Source organism: Paralichthys olivaceus, chromosome 3, assembly GCF_024713975.1.
Source record: "Paralichthys olivaceus isolate ysfri-2021 chromosome 3, ASM2471397v2, whole genome shotgun sequence".
Taxonomy (NCBI): domain Eukaryota; kingdom Metazoa; phylum Chordata; class Actinopteri; order Pleuronectiformes; family Paralichthyidae; genus Paralichthys; species Paralichthys olivaceus.
The window spans coordinates 13,500,650-13,517,377 of NC_091095.1; the positions used below are offsets into that span (position 1 = coordinate 13,500,650).

Consider the following 16,728-nt stretch of genomic DNA (forward strand, 5'->3'; position numbering starts at 1 on the left):
TGTGTGTGTGTACGTGTGTGTATACAGAGTCCATTTCCTCTGAGGCGAAGTCTATTCATACCTTCCCATTGATTCATTGATCCATTGATTTGCCCGCTAAAAGCTAATGATGTAAGTAAGTGACTCTTTCAATTTGCGAGGGGCCGTATACTGGAGGCATGCAGGCTTCATTCCAAAGACAACAGCACATAGATTTTCAGCGGTATGTGCTGGCACCGACACAAGGGCAAAGTACATATTCAAACACCTCCATATTTATCTGTTTTTATGTATTTGTACTGTGTTGTGAGGATGTCAGTCTGGGTGAATTTTGTGATGACCTGCCCTCTCTTCTCCCTGCAGCTGCTTATCTCTCTAGTGTGCACTTTATTTTCATTTAAATGCCTCCCTACCTGCTTAGGCTTAAAAACCTTCCGATTCATGTACTTTCTTGATGCTGTATCTAGTACAGAGGCCACTTCTGAAAACAATGTATGAACAAAAGACGGAGGACAAACAAGAAGCTCCAACTTCATTCATACTGTCAAAACATATTTGATGGCTGCTTGCATAGCTGCTTTAATGCACTGAGGTCTGGACATTTCCAGGAAAATGTTCTGTAGGTAAGAACACAAATATCCAAGTCAGTTGCTGTGGACATTTTTATGAACTTTTCCTCACAGTCCTCTAGAAAAATATCCGGAAAATGTCTGAGTGAGCTCATATGTAAATACAGCAGGATTATGCCTGCAGATTCACCCCAGGCCAGTGGGTGTGTTGATAACGTGTAAGATGCAACAGATGAAAAACTGAAAAACCAAAAGATTGAAATGCAAACATGTTTGAAAACAGCTGATGTCTCTGTCTTGACTTACCTGTGCTGAGTTATCCAGTATCTCTTTAAAGGCCTCGTAGGAAATCTCATCTCCAGTCTGGCTCTGTAGCCAGGAGCTTAAACTCTTCAACAGGTTCATCACCATGGGACGGCCTGGAAAGTACTGCAGGCGCAAAACAGCAGAGCACAGTGGAAACAAATTAATTACTCCATTATGGTGCAAACAAGGTGTGGAGAGAGTTACTGTCATTATCAATTCCTCTCAAAGTGAGTAAAGTATCAGATTAGAACTTTGGACAATAAAATCTCTGAGAAAAGTGATATCTTCAAATCGCTTAATGTTTTTCAACAAATAACACAAAACCCAAATTCGATTAATATGCTATTGTAGAAGAATAAAAACCAGCATGAAGTCACATTAGAAAGATGGATCTGTGCATATTAGGCATTACTGGGATGTCCAATTTTAAATTGATCACTAGCAATATATATAGCAAACCTAAGCCTTCGTCTAAATGCATCTGGATGCTTCTGGGATCAAGGCAAAAAAAAAAGGGGGTACAGGCCTTTGCAGTGGCTGCCCCTTCTCTCTGGTACAGTTTACTTCTTCATATCAGAACAGCTCCGGCCCTCGAAACCTTTCAATCATTGTTAAGACCCACTTCTTCTCACTGGTTTTACAATTCAAGTTGAGTTTAAGACCTTGATTTCGTCTGCTCTTGTGCAATACTTTAATTATTAAATGTTATGATGTTTGACATATTTATTCTCTGTTTATATATAAATAAATAAATATATATTTTTTCATATTATAAGCCGGCTCAGCACTTGTGTTGTGTCAACTGTGGTTATTCTGAATGTGATATGTAAATAAACTTTGACTTGACTTCATAAAACCCAGTGTTCACAGTCAGTCTCCAGCTCATCCTCAAGAAGTGTTTATGTGCAACGCAAAAGTTGTGGTCTGAGTGTTTTTCCTTCCCAGCACCGCTCAAGAATCTCCCTAAATGTGACAACAACAATTGAGCTTAAGCCTTTTCCTTCATTAAGATCCATTTCCTAAGCCGCTAACACCACTTAGCCACCGTCTACTCGTGGCTTTGTCCTGTTGAGTATTTACTTCTATTCAAACCTGCACTGCCATGGCAACTCCACAGCTGGGAGGAAACGTGACACCTCGACTTGCAGAGGAAATCCAGCTGATGTGCGTTTGAGACCAGTGATGACAGAGCGAGGACGGACAAAGACAAACATGTCTTTACACACAACGCCGACAAAAGCCACAGCTGATGTCTCGAGTGTGCTGACAGTAAAGCGGCTGAAGACATTTCAGCTAAATGTGCTTCCTCTTCTTTACAGTAAGCCTCTCTGTGGAACAGTTTGAGATAATGGTTCTGTCTCCAAGACATAGACACATTACAGGGATCAAGCTTTTTCCAAAACTGAAACAACAGGACAACTCCCATGGTAACTTTAGTTCTAATATTTAGTTCCCTTAAAAGACTGAGAAAATGTACATAATCTAAGAAAAACAGAAAAAGCAGAAGACAGACAGAGCTGGTGTCAAGCAATATGTGGAGTGGACCTGTCTTGAATTGCATTACTGGGTCTTTTTGATTCCACCATCTGTTCACCAAACACACCTGCACACACTGGCGTTCACACACACAGTCTGTGGCTCAGCCGTCCATTCATGGCTCCTCTAACAGGATCTGCGTGTTCCACCCTGACCACTTAACCAGACCCCCGGTGATTTGCCTAAACCTTCTTGTCCAAGGTGAACACAGCGCTGCCCTGTCCCTTATCTTTACCCTCACACCAGAGCAGCACAGAACCTTTAACCCTTCATCTGCTCGGCCTGCAGGAAATTATTTTTCTCTCAGATGTTGGAATCACTTTAACCTCACTATTCAGACAGTTTCTCAATATGTTTTGCACAGTCAAAAGTTACTTGTAAAATGATGGATAACACACAACATCACTGTGAAATGATCTGCCCCTACATTAGTATTGTAGAAAAGATTTCAGATTTAAAAAAACATTTTTTATCGTTACTCTTTCACTTTAATTTGAATTTCAGTTTAAGTTCAGAATCATAAATTGTCAGTAGCAAATGAAAAATGTACAATTGACCCCCCTAATGTATGTATATAGATGTGCCAATACCAATATTAGAAGTAAGAGATATTGATAAATTGTTTGATAATAAAGGGAAATATTTGTCAATGAGTCATTAATTGTTGCTCTCAACCCTTATAAAAAAAAAAATTTAATAGAGGTATGATATTACAGTTTTACAGTATATCTTTATTATAGATAACTATAAATGAAAAGAAAACACTATTTTGTATCCACGCATCAGCAAATGCAGAGTGTGTGTGTCTCTAGTACAAACAAAGTACTAAAGGTGGGATGTATCGAGCAGACAAAGGCTGGTGATGTCAGCCTCTCACTACTGGGAGTGTGATATAATGGGTTTAGGTTTGGATCTGGGGTCTGAACGTCAACCAGTCACAAAAGCTCATTAAGCAGCCATATGAATTTAACCAGAAGAGAAAACGCAGGTGTTTCCAGCTAATGGACTTAGCTCAGCGTCACCGGAGCAACACTATTCATGAGCCCTCTGGTTCTCTGGTGATCCACTAAAAACACAAGGCACAGGTTCAACTTTTAAAATGTATAATCATTGGTGCACACTCTGTTCAACTTAATCGCTTGATGTATTCTTTTACATTCATCCATTTTTTTGTAACCTCCTACCAAACCTCCCTGGTCTTGACCATCTATGGTGAACAACACATCAGCCACCATATTTACAGCATATCACTAATTAGTAGCTTAAAATGTTTTACGTGCCAGGGATGATTTTAAAAATCCCCATCAAGTGGGTTGCACTGAAATAATGGTGAATCTTTTCAAGCAACAGTACGACAATCTGAATTTAATTTGGTGGACTCACAAAGGTTACTCGTAATTAACTTTCCAGAGGAAATTATTTGTTTTTATTTTCTGACACTGACAAGGTCACCATTAAGTGTAATGAATCATTAGAGTTAAAGTGCAGGGATTTTTGAGAACACCAAGAGAAACCCAATCAGAAATGTGACACAAAATATATTTGTATCAGCTAACATGGCCAATACAAATTTTTGAATTTGTGAAAAATGTAATCTTGAACTCCATTGATCATTTATCGTCAAATTAACTTTATTTTCTCTTTTCTCCAAGTAGTTTTCATTTTACCATCTTTCCACTTCCACTTCAAATCTGTCCTTTTCGTCTTGAGAAAAACAAACACGCACACACACAAACACGTGTCCCCTCATCTAACCCTGTACCCCCTCTGGCCCCATTCCCAGTTGGACCATGACAATCCCCTTCACCCCGGCAATATGTCATCCATGATCCGATTAGTATCAGCAGCACTTGAGAAACCACAAGCTCCTTGTGGTGATGGTCCCATGAGGGAGGCATCTGTTGGCTGCAGCACAGACCAGGCCATGGCCGGGGGAGGAAGACAGAGGTGAAGCCCCTTGGTATTAATCCAACTTCAATCCACCCGAGGATGCACAGGGGGGCGCGCCGCAAGCACGTGTCACAAACCAAGAAAAACTTTACCAGCACACTTTTAATTGTTTTCTACTGTCGACTACATTGAAAATTAGTTATTAAAGCAGTAATATGACCCATAAATAAAGACAGCTGATTTTTAAGAATCTTTGTTATGAGAGACATTTCTGTACATCCTGTTCTGAGCCTCTGTCTCTTTAGGCCAACCCCCCCCGTTTTGTTTTATTCCCGTGCCCCAATGTCCCCTCTGGGCTGAAAGGCTTCTTTCAAGAAAAGCAGGATAGAGGTGTAATCCTTAAAAACCTCGCTGTAATGCTCTCATGCTTCCAAGGATCCACTTTTTTTAATCCTCATATACATGTAGAGGATTCATAAATCCGGCTCCGGCCTGACAAGACAGTAAATCTACTAATATTATGACCGGGTCCAAATAAAAAAAAGAAAAAAGAAAAAAACAACCCTCACGTTTACATTTGGATAGAGACGCAATGATCGGATGATTGTGGATCATAGAGAAACAAGCGATTCATGGATTTATAATTCTTGGATATGCAAGATTGTAATTTTTTCGGGGCCATGCTAAGAAGATGAAAAAACAGAGGAGACAAATAAATATACATTTACACAGACCTACTCCCAAAAATGCATTAAATACACATTTAGAGCCAAAACAGTTTGAAGTAATTAATCAATTCTGAGAAAAACGACTGGTAAATATTTATATATTTAAGTCACTTTCACAAAATTTTTTTAAATATTTAATGTTCAAGATTTTCTTTATTTCTACATTTTGTGTCACTGAAAACAGGATTAATCCAGAAAATAACTTCTCCACTAATAATTTATCTGCTAATGAGAATAATCGTAAACTGCACATGAAGCTTCACACACCAACGCATGCAAATGCACCTTCTACTAATTGTTATATATTAAAAAGCACAATGAGGTTCAGTGAATGCGTCACGTGTGTGAGGCGGTGACACCACACTGTGGTCAAACCTCGTGAGTCACTTTCACTCTCATCTAATCACATGACTCATGTGGGGGGGGTTCAGGTGTCACATTTTACATATTGTAGTAATCAAGAACAGTGAGGTCATTTCTGCAACACTCATTTGAATAAAGAGGAAAAAAGGATTCTAAATGAGAAATAAATTAACTTAAATTTTTTAAAATCCAGAAACTGCATCATGTGAAAATGTGACAAAAGAAATTACACACAACTTTAAATTTATCAGCCACTCTCATCCAGAATCTATTTTTCATTCACCACCCTGTGTCACAAACTACCCGCTCATCTTAAGTTAACTGCTCCTAACAAGCCGGCCGACTACAAGGATTCTTTGCAGCACGTGTGCTCGGTCAAACATCAATAGCGGCCGTCACAAGTCCCAAACCAAGAAACACAATGACGGACTCTCTCCTCAGCTGCACAAAGCCCCGCTGAGTGGCTGCTCCATTCTGGTGGGGGGGACAGGCTAAAAATACCACTGGGACCTACCGCTATTGACTAAACAAACCGAAGCTAATGGGAGGCCACAGTGCTGCGCCACACACACCCCTGGCATACACACACATACATGGATACACACCAGCTTGCTACAACACCTCCCTAGAGAGTGAGATATAATCAGAGAGATTGGTGGCAGACCAAGCCAGTGAGACAGCCTGGTGCGTAGCCAATAGGGACAGGGCTAGCAGGTCAGGCCTCATCATCGCAACATGTTTGCTTGGGTGGCACACTTCAGCGAGGCAGTGTTATCAGTAACAAAAAAAGATTGAAGACAGTGAGGAAAAGAAAGAAAGAGATTATAAAATTCAGAGGAAATTTGAAAAAACTTACAAAAGTGGAATCCAAGAGGGCAAAGTGGAAATTAGGAAACAAGTAAGGGAGGGTGATATTGAATAGAGGATGGTAAAAGACAGGAGAAATGGAGGGGGGAAGATCCAGGGGGAGAGTGGGTGTTTTTGGAGTATTTACACTAATGCTTGTGTGAAGCCAGAAGTGAGGATACAGCATGAGGGAGGAGGAGCAGTGGTCAGGGCATCCCAGCCAGGTTTTCTAGTGCATGATACGAATGCATCTGTGCGACGCGTGTGGGCGGTGGGTGGATGGCAGCCACGCTTCAATCCCCCTGGGAGGTTCCCACAGCGAGCCAACATCAAGAGGGTCAACTATACCCAGGAGAGTCTTTGTGATGCGGCTCCAGTCAATCACTTCTGCTTTTCAGTAATATGTCTAAATGTGAGCGCATGGTGAAAAACACCAAAGCAATCAATTGGGGTAAATTTGCAGAATAATTTAATGGATGCTTAATGACTAAAACAACATGTTATAAAGAGGGAACCTGATGCTGAATAAACATCAACTCAAATCTACAGTGAACTATTCCTCTGTCTCACTCTCCACCCAGTGGTGACCTGCTGTAACAGCATTATTCTGTTGGCTGTGAATGTCCTCCGTTAATGACAAGATGCCCTGGAAGCTTCCAAAATGAAAGTGCAACACTTTAAAAACATTTTTAAAATTATTTTTGTTTTAAACTTATTTGCACTTACATACATCCCAAAGATTTTGTCTTTCTTGGTCACCACTGTTATCTCTGCCAAGGAGGTTATGGTTATTTGTTTGTTGGATGGTTTTTATGTTTGTAAGCAAGATTACACAAAAACAACTGAGCGGATTTACACGAAACTGCTGAAAGGATACAGAATGGACCAGGGAAACATCCATTCCATTTTGGTGCGCATCCAGATCAAGGAGTGGATCCAGAAATTTTGTAACTTTCTTTAACATTGTCAGATCAACATTCTCACAGTATTTTCAGTGAATAATTATTGGATCTTGATATATTTAGGTAAGTGATATCTATGTGTGTGTGAAATTTGATGCAGATTGATTGAATTTGATGGGACTGTTGGGCCTTGGTGGAGGTATGCGCTCTACCGAGTGTCATTCTAGTTAACAAAGTCCTTAGGTGAGACAGATAATGTTTCTTGTAACAAGCATTAAAGATTAAAATGGGGGAAGGAATGTAAACGCTGCTTATAATTATGATGCCCCAGATTCCTCCAATTAAGAGTATAATGAATGGTTTGTGCTTGATATTTCCACAGCAGATTTGAATTCTTAGCCATACGTATCGTGATTTTTACCTCAAAGGAGGTTATGTTGTTTCTAAGATAATAATTTATATATCTTAAGGAAAAATCTGTCATATTTAGGGGATTTATTTTTTGAGTGTATGCAGATCCAAATTCAAATCCAGTTCTAATGAATTTTAAACAATCCAAAAAGCTTTTGGGCCTTGGTAATGGTAGGTGCTCCATGAGTGCCATTCTACTTAGAAATGTTCACCTGTTTTTATATTCATAACTTAAACAATCCATCCATTCATCATCAATATCGCTTATCCAGGCAGAGGTCTGGATCCAATCCCAGCTGACCCTGGGTGAGAGGTGAGGAACATCGTTGACAGGTCACCTGCATATCGCAGGTCATACAACATACAGACAAATAACCATTCTCCCTTACATTCACACCTACGCTCAATTTAGAGTCTCTGATTAACCTTTAACTAAAACAATGAGCTTTAAAATCATGTGCATGCATTGCTCTCACTGGGAACTTTACCTTAGCCAAGACAGCAACATACTGCTTGAGAGAAATCAGGGCCTCTCCTCTAATGATGGTGTTAGTTGCCACCTCCACACGTAGGGAGTAGTGCAGCGTCGACTCCAGGTCCAACATGTACACCCTGGAACTGGACACACAATCACAAACAAATACACACATATATATATATTCATGTACACAATAAGAAAATCTGACAAACATCAGTTATGTATCTTGTTCACACCTGTTGAATGGTCTCCAGGGATCCTCTGTGCTGTTGCTAGGGGCAACTCTGATGACTGATGGAGGCTTTCCTGACCGCATCACCCCTGGCAGCCTCTGGATGGCGTAAGAGTAGAAAGTACGAGCCTCAGCGTTGCTGTGAGAGAGAAGCACAGGTGAGACTGACCCTTAGGTCACTCAACATTTACTGTAAGACCTACAGTAGTAGGTTTTTTGTGCTTTTTGTTAAGTCTTTTTTTGGTTTGTCAAGTCTGAAGTGGGAAAACTTCCCCCGATCTTAATCCAATCTAACACCTTTGGGATGAAGTGACTCATTTCAGCGACCAAAAGTTGCTTGAGCCAAGTTCCAAAATTGTGTGGAAAACCTTCCCAGAAGAGAAGTCATAGAAGTGTTGATGGCCCTAAGAGAGAGAGCTCTCGTCCTGTATACTCTGCAATTACCTGTCCATGTCATTAAGTTTGCAGGTAACTAAGTTTGCACAGCTTTGTGCTCAGAACATGGCTCCAAACCTGCAAGGGACCTAAAAAAAACACACTCTTGTCCATTGTTTCAGCCATCGTCTGCTATGAAAAAATATTTCATGACCTGTATTTTTTGTGGCCATATATTTTACACACTTATGGGATTGCATTTTGAATACTGAGCAGATGGTGCCAAGGTAGCATGGAACCACGAGAGAGAGAGAGAGAGACTGTGAGAGAGAAAGAAAGAGAGAGAGAGAGAGAGAGAGAGAGATTGCTGGTCATTTAGCCATGTGATAACCCTGTAACTGGTCCATGGCCATTAATGCTCTCCATCTCTACCCCTCTCTCTCTCTCTCTCTCTCTCTCTCTCTACCTCTCTCTACCTCTACCTCTCACTCCACCCCTCACATCCTCCTCTCATTTGCTTTCTCCCCTTGTAACGCACGCTGCGAGAGAGAGTAAGGGAGAGAGAGCATCGTAAAACTGCAACAGGATGGTAATAAGGAGGATGGATACTCTGGGCCTGCGCTCACTCACACCAGCCCGGGACTCAATTACACCTGCGTGTCTGGTGGGAGTGTACAGATGTGAGGGGAGAGCCATTCATCCAGCAGTCCCCCAGGGCTGTCGGGCAGGCAGGCATCAGGGTGGGCTGGGAGGGAATGCATTCACCTGGGACCAGTACACATTACATGCATGACGGATGTGAGACGCCCTGCACGCTTTCTCTCTCTGTCTCACACACTCACTCACTCACTCACACACACTCACACACACACACACACACACACACACACACACACACACACACACACACACACACACACACACACACACACACACACACACACACACACACACACACACACAGTCATACGCAGACACGCGCTGCACACGCTCTCCCAGGACCAATCAGACATTCAGTGATGATGGGAGGCCATCTGTCGCCGTGTGCGGCTGGGGCTTGTTTGGCAGGTGAAGCCAGAAAAGCAATGGCATTGTTTTCATGCAAGAAATTAAAAAACCTCCCCTCTGTACAGTGATGGAGATGAGGGGGGTTGGAAGGGGAGAGATGGAGGGTGAATAAATAAATCGGCAATAAATCATTTCCTTTTTGCATTTGTCAACTAAAAAGAGTCCTCTTTGCATGCCAAGTTATTGAAACGGCCAAACAAAGAGGCAGAAACAGCAGATGAATTTGCAGGGTGAGGAATGATCAGCGTCGCTTTATGATGGTGAATAATGGGAGAGATTTTGATGCTCTGATCCCATTAAGAGGCCAGATGTTTAAAAGTATTCTCATGAATAGGGTTCAGATAATGAGCACACACCAAGATGCTTTTGAGGAGAAAGCAAAGTTGTGACACGTGGAACAATAGAGAGTGAAGGGGAGTAAACTTTGGTGTTTGTATGTTTCACATGGAGCTAAAGACAATTTACACTCAAGAGTAACTGGTATGGAACAAAATATGCAAAACAGCTGTTCCCTGGCCTCACACCTCCGCTCATTGCTTTTAAAAATGTTTGTTTCTCAGAAAAATTTAAAGGTCTGATATGCAACATTAGCATCGGTTTCAATTTAGCAGAAATGTTGTGGAGTTTAGCGTCAAACCTTTACACGCCAACAGCATCTTGTTTTGCTTCTATTTCTATCACTCCTTGTCTTCTACTCAAATGAGCATGCTAACCAGCTAGCCATGTCCCATCCTTACTCACAATCCTGTTTGCGGTAAGGAGTCACTGAAGTATTCAGTCTGCTCTGAGTCCAAAACAAATATATCCTGTATATAAATATGGACATCATGACAGCTCTGGAAAGGTCAAGACTCTGGCTCCCGATGCCCAAGATGGCTTCATTTCTTGATAGTGGAAGGAGGTGGAGACGCATCGTCCATCTTCATAAACAGTCTATGGAGAGGACGAAGAAGTAGAGCTGCCTAGCGGGTGCATACTAACGTCTTACTCACATCAATTAAGTTGATTATACAGCTGTTGATGCTTGTGCTAGCTACAGTAGAAACTTACATATAATAAATTGTCTCCACGTCTCCTTGGTGACCTGGTTCAACTTGAACTAGTCTCTATTCTATGTTTCTAACTGTTTGCTAGACTTGCAACAGGTTAATAATACAGTTGGACATACAGTTTTGTGTAGAATTTGCCAAGGTAGCATGTTGCACTTGTGAACAGTAACAAAATTGTTTTTCTATCCAATTTGTACCAGTGAACTGTCATGTACACCACACATAACAATGGGCAGTGGCAAAGTGAAGATGACACACATCCTGTAGGTGATCATACTGTTTATCTTTGGTTCCTATAACAGCCAGATTCTAATCTGTCCTCGTCCATTTGTGTGTTTACATAGTAGGTTTGTCTTTTTTAGAGCAAACAAAGAATAAAACCTTCAGGTAGTGAGTCTCCACCAGTGCTGACTTCCTTCTCATGTGGCCCTCATTGGTAGTTCAATGTCAAAGAGCATCGGAAACACTGTGCAAGTTCAAAATTTGTCCTGGCACTGGCAAACATAATTTCACATCTCCCAAAATTTTGGTGCTTTGTCTTTTAATTTCCTTTTCCCAGATGCCCTAATGTTAAAATCCCTGCTCAAGATATGACCTCTCTCAGGTGCAACACAACTCATGGGACGGCCAACAGATCCCAGTCGAGCAGACTCACACAATCCTCACATGCTGATTTGACATGAAAATATAAAGCATTTATTTTTCAGTCAAGGTTTAAAACACAGATGTGCTGCAGATACTCACACGTGGAGTCTGGTGAAGTTGCCTCCAGGATAATAGAGGAAACACGATGGGAACTCAGTCACTCCCAGTTTGGTCACCAGTCCTTTCTCGGTGCTCAGGACCCTCCGCACGGCAATGTTTTCAAACTGTAACAGGTCCAGGGTAAGCTGAAGACACACACACACAGACACGAACACACACACACACACACACACACACATTTCAACATACTGACATTATTTGTTGTGTAATACAGTATATCAGTATTTGTATAGTAGACTGGTTAACTACAGTATATTCAGCTGTTTTCAAAGCAAACATCTCCTCCTGCCCCAAAAGGATGTGATAATCTAGAGACACACACAGCTCGGGCTGATGGAAACACAAGCTGTTACCTCTCGGCCGATATAGGAGTTGGCTTCTTCAAAGATCAGGACCAGGTGTTGAACATTGTTTGTCTCAAAGAAGCTGTCGAGCTCTGCTTCGCTGGAGAGAGAGGAGCAGACAAACCATGTAAGACACATAATATGTACTGTAACTGGAGTTCAGACTAAAGTTGAGCCTTTAGGAGCCAGTAATCACCAGTAAAGCTTAAAGGGATTAAATATTGATCTAATAGAGATCCAACAGAAGAATGAAGTAACTACAGAATTGTATGGACATACTTTATCTTATAAAAGGACATACTGAAAATAAATTGCACAATTTCCTTAGTATGAGCCTCTTTCTGATATTTGAGTCAATCTGGCTCTTTCCACAATCCCCATACTAACATTCCAGCTAAGATGCTTCCCAGTAAGATATCTGCTTTCATGTAACTGTACTTTTGGATTTGGTTTTTCTTGTTATCTCATTTCCATTATTTTCATCATAAGAAGAAGAAGAAGAAAAGGAGAAAACTTGACTCTGAAATGAAGGGTACTTCCCCTTTAAATGTAAAAGGAGAAATAAAGTTGAGTCACTGCTTCCTTTTCCTGCTCCACCATCATGATAATAAACTGCATGTACAGTGCATGTGTGTGGTTATGTACATGAGCAGAGCAGAGTGATGAAGTAACAAGATTCTTGCGAGTGAAAACATGTTGGTACCTCACAGGTTCAAACTAAAAGACTTATATTCATTAAATAAACAGACCGATCATTAATCACTAGTTATTTAGATGATAAATAAAAAGCAGTGCAGATTCCTGCAGCAGTCAAATACGAGGTCAGATAGATTTATGCAGCATGATGGGAATGTGGATTCAGAATCCAGACACCTGTGGAGGAATTATGGAAACAGAAGTAGACTGCATTTCAGCACATTGACTAAACAGATTAAATGGTAAACCGATGGTAAGTTCACTCATTTTACTATGACATACGACAATAACACTGTGGAAATAATGCAAACATAGTACTTAATATACTTTGACAATAAAAATATATCTACCTTCTAATCCCACTGTACTGCATAAAAAAGCAATGCCAGTTAACTAAACCAAATAAACTTAGATATAAACCACACGTGAACAATAACAAAGATAATTCTGTTTCACTCTATGAAAAACATTGACTATAAAATCAGATAAGCCAGGTAGGACGAACACAAAGTTTTCTGACGTCACTCTTCACCATAGAAGGTCGGAAGTTCGATTCCCAGTCTTCCCATCTGCATGCCAAAGTGTCTTTGGCAAGATGCTGAACCCCGAATTGCCCCTCATAGAACAACAATAAAAGTGCTACTCTAGATGCACTGTATGTATGAATGTGTGTGTGAATGGGTGAATGGCAAACTGTAGTGTAAAGCGCTTTGAGTGGTCTTCAAGACTAGAAAAGCGCTATATAGATACAACCATTTACCATAGACTGTTCATAAAAAGCTCTGCTCAAAGCCTCCAGCACACAAACAATAAAAAGTGACAGTAAACTGTAAAACTGCTTGAGGAGGACTCATGTGGACTCTAATGACAAGGATTAATTGTGAAGTAGTTGCAGAGCATTAACACATAACAAACAAACAGCTCATTCCAAACAGGCAGGTTTAGAGCTAGTTCTAGGTTAATGTCATCGATTTGACAAACACAGCTAAATAGGTATAATGACAGGACAAAACAAAAACCTTCAACAATCACTTTATAGAATCTAAATCGAAGTGTTTGTGTTTCTTTACCTGGTGGGCTCCAGTGGGGGGCAGGCAGGGGGCCAGGGCATTTGGGTTTCTAGTTTGTCTATGATCCTGTGTCTGAGACCTTGAACATCGCGGGGAAAACCTGGAGGTCAAAGGGCAACACAGTTCACTGTTTGTTCCTAAGTTCACTGTATACATACTGATGCGGGTCACTAGAACATTAGGTAAGTGTGAAATGAATGGTGCACAGTCACATGCCTGAGCCACATGCCTCAGTTCTAATGATGTCTGATAGGACAATGATCCGTGTGCATATTCCTGCTCTGATGGGACGCCTGCTCAAACTGCACGTTCACCATGAAAGACAATTTAAGGAGGAGTCTGCTTCTTGTTTACCTTTGAAAGTCAGTCCCTTGGAGTCAGCCTTGGAGTAGGCATGAAAGAACTGTGAAATGAAAGAAGAGAGAGAGTTTAGGTAAGAGTGAGAGAGAGATCAACTCAGACGGGCCTCACACGACCATGAGAGGAGCAAAGTAACATTGTGTAATGTTTGGTGGTGGCGGTGCAGCGCTCCTCTCTGCCCGCCTTGACCTCTCAATCCTTCCTGGTGGAAATGATTTGCAGATGTTAAAACTCAGATGTGGTTTCAAACAGAAAGAGATCTTTGTTTCTATCGCTCTCTCGCTGGACGGCAGAGAGCAGAAGCAGAAGTGAGAGCAGAGGCCTGAGCTCGCACTGCTGCTGACGAAATCACATAAGATAGAAAAACACACGTTTGAAACTGGGGCGTTTAGGTTCACTCTACTCCCTGGGATCACATGATAGTATCTACAGTTCCATTCTCATCCAGAGCTTCTACAATGATAAATACACTCACACAGTGGTAACACAAAGCCACTAACACAAGCAGAGTAATGCTTAGTTGACACAGTTCAGATTATTACTGCCACCTACTGACAGAAAAAGGCATACCATGACATGAGAGTAAGAATCTATCTACCTTGATCTCGTACATGGTCTCTGTGGAATTTAATTGATTATAATCATCCCTGCTTATTTTTTCACAATTTACACCTTATTTGGTCGACAAAATTAAGCGTTTGATTTAGCTATTGATTATCATTATTACTGTTATCGACTGTTTCATTTACCAAATAAACTGTAAAAAGTCAATAGTGAAAAATGGTGGAAAGTTTTGAAAACCCAAGATTAAAATGAATGGGCTTTTTTTATAAAAGACATTCAATTTAAATGTTGTAAAACAGAGAAGAGTAGCAAAGCCTGACATGTCAGAGGCTGAAATGAAAGCAAAACTGTGGATTTTCCTGGTTTTGTAATTCAGTAAAAGTATTGTGTGTCATTCAGTAGCAGTGGTAGGACACAATCAGTCAGGCAATAAGATGTGTAAGTTAATCTAATATTGTATAGCATGAAATTGAGCCTTCACAATAATGTCACCAAGCCAATAAAGATGATTTGGTACGATTTGACGTGTATTTGTGCATTAGACAGCTCAGTGTTACCTTCATGGTAGGATACCCTGTGATGCCCTGGACGATACAGAACTTCCTGTTCACATCTACAGCGCAGTCTATTGCTGCCAGGTCCACAGCTGGCTTCCACTCTGAAGAAAAGACATCAAATAAAGGGAAAGAGTCACAGAAAATATTAAGTCTACTGCAAGAAAGGAAACCCTACGGCCTCCAGGCCCTCTAACAAAGTAGACTAGATATCCCTCTGGATAGTTGGTTCTGGCTGTATACCTGTCAAATCTCTATGTCATTGCTGATAAGCTTCATGGAAACTGTCACGATGTGGAATTTCCAAGAGAAATGGACAAAACAATATTCCTAATGCAACCTAGTGTGGATCATTTGTAATAGCAAACTGGATGAGTAGGAAAAAGTTAAGTTTCTTCCGTTTGTGGTCAAGAAGCAGCTTTCACAAGACCATATTGTGACAGAGACAATGATGTGCAGGCAAGCTTTGTGGTGAGTGAGCTAATAGCTAACACCTCGTCTATAGCAGGTATTTCCATTAGAAGTTCATGTAGTTGTGTTTTGTGATTTGCACGGGCTGTTTCCATGTTTACTTTACGTATCATTAGGGAAAGAAAAGTGCAGTGTCTCTGACGGGCCTCATCAGGAAGATAATTGTTGCTGATACACTCACACAGGTTCATGGTTGACTTGAGGACCTCCCCCTCATTTCTCCCATAACATTTCAGCAAGATCTCTCTCCCAGCTCCAAGGCAAGGCATTTCCATCGCCTGCCAAGTTACCATTGTTGACTGTGTGAGACTGAAATACCCCATGACTGTGTCAGGCCCTCTGCCATCACCAGAATCTTTGCCCCTGACTGTCGTCCTAATTATATTGATTCTCACTGCGATGTGATGTTTCTATTGGAGCACGAGCTCCAGAAACCGAACTCAGATGACGTGATGGTGGGTTTTTGAGTCACAGTGTCGAGTAGAATAAAAACTCCAATTAGATCACATGCTCTGATTAACAGACACAAACAACAGCTCGCTCACTGTTTGCATGCACGTGATGAAAACATCAGGGAGGTGTAACTTAACAGGACCCAGTAGTGGACAATAACTAAGTACAATAACTCAAGAACTGTACTCAAAAACAAATTTGATGTACTTGTCCTTTACTTGAGTAGTTGCGTTTGAAGCAATGATGCACTTCTACTCTAATGTATCAAAGAGTACAATATAGCAGTTTTTACTACATTTATCTTAAAGTTTTAGTTACTGATTACTTTTAAAATGATCATTTTAATGCCCTTCCTTTCCAGTGAAAATCATGTATCACCACATTCTATGATTATGAATGTTCCTTTATGTGTTTATGTCTTCTCTCCCTTCTAAATCTGAATCACTCTTTAAATAGACTTTTTAGAGATAGGTGCTTCTTGCAGCATAGTCAGTCTGCAAACATATGATGATCATACATAATGTGATGCATTAAACTAGCCGACAGTATATAAAGTGGTTCAAATGAGCTCAACCTTGAACATCAACAGCAGTAGAATGAAACAAACTCATGAATGCAGCAGTAAAATTAATCCCCAAAACATAATTTATAACATTAAAACCTGACGGGGGACTTTTTACTGCACTATGAGAACTGTCAACCTTTCATATGAGTACTTT

At 40.8% G+C, this 16,728-nt stretch overlaps 1 protein-coding gene across 1 annotated transcript in view; it reads right to left on the minus strand.

The window, feature by feature from the left end:
• qsox1 (quiescin Q6 sulfhydryl oxidase 1) overlaps window positions 1-16,728 on the minus strand; it is a 28,459-nt gene that overhangs the window by 10,566 nt on the left and 1,165 nt on the right. Inside the window, exons 2-9 of the mRNA XM_069522037.1 lie at window positions 15,089-15,189; window positions 13,962-14,010; window positions 13,608-13,707; window positions 11,851-11,941; window positions 11,477-11,622; window positions 8,245-8,379; window positions 8,019-8,148; window positions 855-977 (exon numbers count right to left, since the gene is read on the minus strand). Coding sequence (XP_069378138.1) covers window positions 855-977; window positions 8,019-8,148; window positions 8,245-8,379; window positions 11,477-11,622; window positions 11,851-11,941; window positions 13,608-13,707; window positions 13,962-14,010; window positions 15,089-15,189 — 875 coding nt within the window. The remainder of the gene's footprint in view (window positions 1-854; window positions 978-8,018; window positions 8,149-8,244; window positions 8,380-11,476; window positions 11,623-11,850; window positions 11,942-13,607; window positions 13,708-13,961; window positions 14,011-15,088; window positions 15,190-16,728) is intronic.